This window comes from Triticum urartu, chromosome 6, assembly GCF_003073215.2.
Source record: "Triticum urartu cultivar G1812 chromosome 6, Tu2.1, whole genome shotgun sequence".
Taxonomy (NCBI): domain Eukaryota; kingdom Viridiplantae; phylum Streptophyta; class Magnoliopsida; order Poales; family Poaceae; genus Triticum; species Triticum urartu.
Genome location: NC_053027.1, coordinates 20,388,352 through 20,396,363, shown reverse-complemented (window position 1 = coordinate 20,396,363; position 8,012 = coordinate 20,388,352). Strand labels below are relative to the sequence as shown.

The 8,012-nt window shown below is 43.9% G+C and overlaps 1 protein-coding gene across 1 annotated transcript; it reads left to right on the top strand.

Annotated features, from left to right (window-relative positions):
• Positions 1 to 1,573: 1,573 nt before the first annotated feature.
• On the top strand, positions 1,574 to 2,180 carry LOC125515961 (organellar oligopeptidase A, chloroplastic/mitochondrial-like). The gene is made up of 2 exons (XM_048681436.1): positions 1,574 to 2,020; positions 2,113 to 2,180. The coding sequence occupies exons 1-2, from the start codon at positions 1,745 to 1,747 to the stop codon at positions 2,155 to 2,157; spliced, it is 321 nt and encodes a 106-aa protein (XP_048537393.1). The 5' UTR covers positions 1,574 to 1,744; the 3' UTR covers positions 2,158 to 2,180.
• Positions 2,181 to 8,012: the final 5,832 nt, after the last annotated feature.

The window sequence follows — 8,012 nt, the reverse complement described above, 5'->3', positions numbered from 1 at the left end:
GCGGTCAAAACGGCGGGAATGACCGTTCCTAGCTAGTGCTTGAATCTTGGATTTTTTTTTGGTGTTTCTCTGATTAAATAGGTACTTATGTACCTAGAAATGATTTTTGTAAAAAATAAATAGCAAACTATGAGGCAGCTGCAGTTCAAATTTGACCCGCTTCTAGCTGAATCGGCGGGAATTTGCCTTTTTCACGAGAGGTGGAACAAACATTTTTACAACCAACCATTTTGTCAATTGTGCATTAAATATGTCCTAGTATTTTATAAAATTGAGTTGGTCCAATTTTGCAACAATTATTTGGGAGGTCCTTCACAAAAAAACCTCCTTTCAGGCAGTCGAAAAATGGAAAATGGTTTTTTCGTCCAAAGAAAATGAAAACTTTCTTAGGCAACATTGTTTGCCATTCCAATATGCACCCTTGTGCACAATATGAGATCATTTGAACAAACTATGCCATGAATGTGGCCATAAGATTGATCATTTGGCTTGAAATCCATGAATCTTCACCCATGATAGCTCATTTCTGAGAACACTTTTTTTTAAATAATTATCGTATTACAAGTTTGTTATTTTTCCTGAAAACTTGGTCACATATGATGACACAATGTGAAGGTTTCCGAATTTTTTGATTTTTTTTGAATTTTTTATGCCCGTTTCAAAATGCGGTCAAAACGGCGGGAATGACCGTTCCTAGCTAGTGCTTGAATCTTGGAATTTTTTGGTGTTTCTCTGATTAAATAGGTACTTATGTACCTAGAAATGATTTTTGTAAAAAATAAATAGCAAACTATGAGGCAGCTGCAGTTCAAATTTGACCCGCTTCCAGCTGAATCGGCGGGAATTTGCTTTTTCACGAGAGGTGGATCAAACCTTTTTACACCCAACCATTTTGTCAATTGTGCATTAAATATGTCCTAGTATTTTAGAAAATTGATTTGGTCCAATTTTGCTACAAATATATTATAGGTCCTTCACAAAAAAACTTATTTTGGGCACTCGAGAAATGGAAAAAAAATTGTCGTCCAAAGAAAATGAAAACTCCCTTTGTCAATATTGTATGCAAATCCACGATGTAAACTTGTGCAAAATATGATATCATTTGAACACATATTTGATAGGACTTTCACAAAAAAATCATTTTGAGCACTGAAAAATGGAATGAAATTTTTATCTTGAATTGATCACGACCAATTTATATGGTCATAAGGTCGTCAAATGGTTTGCTGCGTTCTGATTGGTCCATGGGCATATCACGCGGATCATGCATCAACCACCGTCGGATGCTTCCGCATCCAACGGCAGCCCTCACCCTTCACCCAACCACAACCCAACTACCCAAACCCTAACTCAGATCCTCTCCCCTCTCTCCCGATTCCCTCCCGCCGCCGCCTCTCCCCTCTCCCCCGATCCACTCCCGCAGCCTCTCCCCTCTCCCCCGATCAACTCTCGCCACCTCTCCCCTCTCCCCAGACCGAGAGAGAGGCACCGCCGCAATGGAGAGAGGGGCGCCGCCATGGCTGGCTTGCTCGCAGGCGCGTGCGTGCGCCGCATCCACCTACCCAAACCCTCGCGCCCCACCCGTGCCTCCTTGCTTCCGCACGCCGCCACCCACCCACCGCCTCGTCCCTCCCACAGCTCGCCGCCGACGACCTCTCCTCTCCCATCTGCTTCCCTCCCACAGGACGCGGAACGCCTCCTCCGCTATCCAACGCGCCGCCATCTCCTCCCCGATCTAGATCCAATGCGTCGCCGCCTCCTCCTCGATCCAGATCGACACGCCGGCTCTCTCACCTTGCCGGCAGGTCCCTCCACCGTCGCCGCCCCCTCCTCCCCCTACCCCGGCCACCCTCCCTTCCGCCACCCCGCCTGCTCTGCCTACTGCACCGCCGCCTCCGACGCCATGGCGGACGCCGACAGCAGAAGCAACCCGCTGCTCGCCGACTTTGACTTCCCGCCCTTCGACCGCGTCGAGCCCGCGCACGTCCGTCCCGGGATCCGCGCGCTCCTCACCCGCCTCGTACGCCCTTATCCACCTTCCCCTGATCCCTGTTCGTTCGCCTGCTCATCGCCCGTCCGGATCTGACCGTATGTGGTTGTGGTTGCTCGCAGGAGGGCGAGCTGGAGGAGCTCAAGAAGGGCGTGGAGCTAGAATAGGACCAAAAGGACAAGTATCAGCGGTAATACTTGTTAAATTTGTTAAATTTGTCCATGAGCGGTTACCATTTTCTGTTGATAACATGGCTGCTGTGATGCGAAAATGAGACATATGTGGCATTGACATTTTTTTAAGCTTGCATGCCATAGCTAATTTACCTGTTGATCAAATATACACCTCCATATCCCTGCAAGTAATATTTACATCTCCGCATATATCTGCATATCATCCATTGTGATCGTACTTTATGTGCATAGTTGTTCTACTAGCAAATGCTCTGTAGAAAGTAGTTCAAGCTGTTATGATGTTAAAATGAGACATATGTGGCATTGACACTTTTTAAGCATGTATGCAAAGCTAATTTACCTTTTGGTCAAAGATAGTATTTTACTGAACCCTCAACATATCCCTGCACATATCTGCATGTTCTAATCTTCTGCACATGGGTTTGTATTGCAGAATGAGGCTGCTCTGGAGGAAGCAGAGGACTCTGGGGAGAAGGCTTCCATCAAGGAAGCAGACAAGTACTGCAAGGCCATCATCGGGAGGCTGTTGCGCGGCGCCACCTGCCTGAAGGGCAGCCTGCTGGTCATCGCCCTTGCAGTCGGGGCTGGCTTCATGCTCTCCCCCAACCTGGACCTCACCGCCGACCTGGAGAAGCTCCAGGCGATGGCGTTATTCTTGTTTGAAGCTAAGCTAGGCTACTGCAGTTCCAGCAAAAAGTAGGGGAGCCTCTCTTTTCTTTCTTCACTAATAAATTCTTGTTTGAATGCATATCCTGGGGGTGGTGAAGCTGGGAGCCTTTCCTCCCCATAAAAATACTTTGCTCTTCATTATGAGCAGTGCCCTTATATAATTAGCTGCTAGGAGTGTTTATATACTTGATCACCACACCTCTATTGTTCTGGTTACTTTTGCTTTCTTGTATGTAGTTGTCCAGGGCATAACAGGACCAGTTTGCTAGTTGTCCAAAAAAAGATTTTACTTACTTCTACTCGTACTTAGTTCAAGACTTGAAGAGTTCAGTAAATAATCTTCCCAGCTTATTTAATTCTACTTATGTTCCTATGATTGATCTTGTGCTATTGGTTGGTTGCTTGCAGGGGCGCCAGGGAGACGACGCCGTGCAGCCTGATCTACAGCTCGAAGACGATGAGCACCCCTGGCTCAGCGACCGGAGCCAGGAACCATTCCCGACGCAGCTCTCTTGATATGGACGAGTTCTTCGCCGCCGCCGCCGAGCAGCAGCAACACCAGAGCTTCAGGGAGAAGTAAGAAGAACTCTGCTTCCTTCTCTTCTTCACCTGAACTATACATACTGTAAAAAGAAACTTGCTAACACTAGACTGTTTTGTTGTAATAATCAGGTATAACTTCTGCTCCCGGGATGGTACGAGTGGACGGTGCTAGGCTACTAGGGCTCTCTCGAGACAGTTCTGTTGTGCTAGACTGTTCTGTTGTAATGACCAGCCAGCCCCAAATGACCAGCCACCATTAGCAGCAGCAGCATATCATTTCCGTGGGCGCAATGCAAATGCAGTCAGTCAGTAGTAGCTCAGCCAGCCAGCCAGCCTCTCGAGTCAGTATTGCTGGAATGAATGGTTGTAATATAATAACATTGCACGTTGCTTTGAAAATGTATATGGCATAATAATTCTTTCTGGATTGGATCAATTTTTTCGGAACTGGGCTAGGCCCAAGCTATATTGGACAATTATTTTTGAGGGAAAAACATGAGAGGCCCAGCAAAGAAATGGCCCAGAAAAATACATGATAAAAAAACCTGCTGTTAAAAGGGCCACACAAAGAAATCAATAAGGTTGAATTGTTGGGCCAGACCCATGTAGCTAATAAAAGCACAGGAAAAAAATACATTGAAAAGGCCGAATTGTTGGGCTAGGCCCATGTAGAAAATCGAATTGGATCGGGCTGAATCTTGTGCCACGTCAGATTGCCACGTTGGATGTCTACGTGGCCTGGGGAGGTTGCTAGTGACCAAAACGCCACAGTGGACTTATTTTGGTCATAAACGTTTGCGACCATTCCAGAAGAAAGGTCGCTATAGTCAGTTTACGACGCCCAACTTTTGACCTTATGTTTTTGGTCACAAAAAGGTCATAAATGGAAATTTGTGACCATTCAGTGACCAATAGTGGTGGTCATAAGTTGACATATTTCTTGTAGTGTCCGTTCGGCGCTCGGTCATCGGTGATTTGGATCACGACGAGTACGACTCCATCAACCCCGTTCTCTTGAACGCTTCCGCTCGCGATCTACAAGGGTATGTAGATGCACTCCTCTCTCTCGTTGTTAGATGACTCCATAGATTGATCTTGGTGATGCGTAGAAAATTTTAAAATTCTGCTACGTTCCCCAACACCCTCTCCCTCTGGCACGCGAGGGGGGCATCGGTGCTTGTATGGACGCGTTCGCACCAGGTACGTTCGCAGCAAACGGGTGGGTTTGTCTTACGTGGCAACTGAGAGTGCTTCAGGATTCATGTCTTTGACCCAACAACTGTTCGCTAGGAATGTCTAAAAAATCTGATGCTCACCAGTTAGCATTTCCCTACTAAAAAGGTAATTCACTTCCACCTATTTGTCTATAAAAGGACATAAACAATACTCCCTCCATTTCATTTTACTCCATGTATAAAATTTGTTTGAGGTAAGGACGCGTCTAGGGAGCAGCCGGGTGTTCCCTAGTGTTTCCTGGCAGCCACCCAGAAAAGGTAATTTTCTGTCCCCCCTGTCCAGGATAGGAAAGTACCTGGCCCCCGCTCCCGATTCCCGCAGCCACCCATCGAGCGGGCAAAACACCTGGTCCTCCCCTTTGCCCGATCCCTCCCCCACCCCTGCGCATCATCTTTTCTCCTTCCTCCTTTCTCCTCACCTAACCCCCAGCCCCATCTTCTTCTCTCCCAAGCAAAGAAGGACAGCACGCCCCTTCCCCTCACCACTTCCAGATCCAAGAAAACCTTCACAGCCCTCCAATGGCGGCTCCATTGATGTTTCTTCTCTAGGCGCCTGGTTCCTAATTGCCTTGCAAAAGGCAAAAAGGTCAGATTTGGCTCATCTTTCAGATCCCCCTCCTCTTTCCCCATGATTTGTACAAGGCTTCAGATGTGCAAAACATTGTGTAAAAAAGATGTGATGTTAAGCATGTTTAGTCTGCTGTTTGGGCAAGTTTCAGCCCCCTGATTTGGGCAAATTTAGTCTGATGTTAAGCATCATATTTCTTCCCAGTTTTCAAAATCTATTTGCAAATCTGTTGCATATGAACACATTTATAAATCTGTAGGCAAGTGCTGATAGTAAATGCTGACAAAAAAATTAGGAAAATATAATGCCTTGAGCAAGAAAAACAACTGAGCACTTATAAGAGGATGAGAAACAAACAGATCATGATCTTTCTGACGTGTTTCGGTTCTATTAATTGCTTAAAATAGTGCAAAAATAAACATTCTGTTTGAGCAAAAATAGTGCTATAATGAGGCAACTAAGTATATGTCTGCACAAAACTTTGAAAACTTATGCCATGGCAAAACATGAACACTTTTGAAACTTATAAGACAATGAATACTGACATCAATATGGCTTATTGGAGCAACTTACAAAAATAGGATTAAGCAAAACAGCATAATGATGTCAAGGCAACTCTTGAAGAAACTAGAAAAAGATTCCTCTTGGACATTTGTTTCCATTATTCCTTGGTTACGATAGTGAAAACACACTAGAAGAAATAAATGTAACTGAAATTGCAACTAAAAAACAAAGAGACAGTTGCGTAGTACAATTTACCTTTGTTGTATCATATCCTTCATCATGATCCAAGAAAAGTTGGAAAGTTGCCAGGATACAGTTGCAAAATTATTAGTATTTCATCCTGCAAAAGAAGGAAAAAGCCAACAAAAAAATCCATATACCAACAACTATCTCAGCTGCGAAACATTACTTCAAAACATACTGAGCATATCCAAAGACACACAAACTTGCTGCTGTAAAAGATGAAACCTAAAAATGTCAACTTAAGTTCTTTCTAACACACAAACATAAGTACTGAAAGCAGAAATAGTCTGAATATAAAAGAGCAATCATGCCCATAATTCTAACTTAAGTTTTTCCTAACACTAAACATGCTCTAATCTCTCTGAATTGGGAGTGAATTCCATTCTGAAGACACTTCAAAAGTATCACTTCTATGGCAGTATGCTTGCTTCCCCAAAATCAAATGTTGCCGGCGTTTAAAGAAAAACAAAATAAGAAAATATATTATGAAACACAAAAAACAAAAAGCCAATGTTATGTTTAATATGTACAAACATGGTTCATTCAGGCAAGATCCATGCATATCCTGAAAATAATATATTGCCTGACATATATAGTTTGACTTGCCTGATTATATGGTTTGGGTTGCCTGATAGTGCACTTTGAATTGCCTGGTTATGTTCAACTGCTATCTTGTGAATCTGGTGTGCTTGCGTTGCTGTGTTGTTTGCTTGCTTGAGTTTAGTGTGGTACTAGCTTGCCTCAACAACGTAAAAATTGCTTTGGTGGGTGGGTGAGCTATTGGCTTGCCTGTATTTACTGTGCTACTTGCTTCCATCCCTCTGCTGACTTGCTTTACTTTTTCCCATATTCTCAATAAATAAAACAGGTTGACAATGATTGATCTGAATGAAGAACCAGCTGAAAATAATGATGATCCATTGTACTGTACACAACATGGTGCTGGAAATGCAGAATTTGTGGCGGAATCACCTAATCCCCCTATCATCCAAAGAGTCGATGGTGCTGCTACAGAAGCAATGGAGACAGATGGGCAGTCAAGTCATGGGGGGCGTGCTCCGGGCAGTACACAAGTACCTGCAGCTATAGCAACTGGGAGTGATGCTCATACCCTTGATGGCACAGGTGCTGCAGGTGATACCGGTGGCACTATTGGTAATGGTTTGGGTGCTGAAAATGATGATGAAGCTTGGTCACAGCCCAAGGAGCCTTACGTGGGCATGAGGTTCGACACTTTGGAAGATACCAAGGTGCATTACAATGCATATTCCTTGCAAATGGGGTTTTCAATCAAAATGAATAGTTCAAGGAAGGATCTCAAAACAGGGGAGTTGATAAAACAACAGTTTGTTTGCAACAAGTTTCGAAAGCCTGATGTTGATGACGGAGGGGCAGAAAAGATTCCCATGCTAGATGACATTGTTGAGCAAGAAAAAAATGATAATGAAGATGAGGCTATTGTCTTTCTTGATGATGATAGTAAAGGCAAAAAGAGGAGCAAGAAACGAAAAAGAGATAAAATTGTGCAAAGTGGTTGCAAAGCTAAGATGATTGTGAAGGTAATAGATGGCAGATGGGAAGTGATCTACTTTGTTAGCGAGCACAACCATCCGTTGGTTGACAAGCCATGTTTGACTAAGTATTTGCGATCACACCAAGGGATCCCGCCGGAAGAAAGGGCCTTCCTTACTCATCTTCATAACTGCAATTTAACTACAGGTATTGAACCACACCCACCTCCCCCCTATCTTCTAACTTTAAGAACCTGCACATGCCTACTGGTTGTGTGTTTCTTAGCCTATCAACAAGTACCTGTTTTTGCTTGAACCATGTCACTGATTTGCTTCAAACAAATGCCTTAGTTGCTTGATAGTGCCACTAAATTGCTTACAACAGTAGAAAAAAGAAATAAATTGCCTGATTTGTTTCTGGATGCTGGAGTTGCCTAATGTTTACCTGTTTGTTGCTCAATGCAAAGTTTCCTGCTTGCCTAGTTTTTTTATAAAACAAATTTGGTGTTGAATGTGAACTTGCCTATGGTTAGTCTCTTTGTAGCTAAAATGTAC

Bases quoted from the DNA above. Each gene is read 5' to 3' on its own strand.
- LOC125515961 (XM_048681436.1), top strand. From the start codon at position 1,745: ATGCGTCGCCGCCTCCTCCTCGATCCAGATCGACACGCCGGCTCTCTC. The intron at 2,021-2,112 runs GTACGCCCTTAT...GGTTGCTCGCAG, and splicing joins GCGCGCTCCTCACCCGCCTC to GAGGGCGAGCTGGAGGAGCT.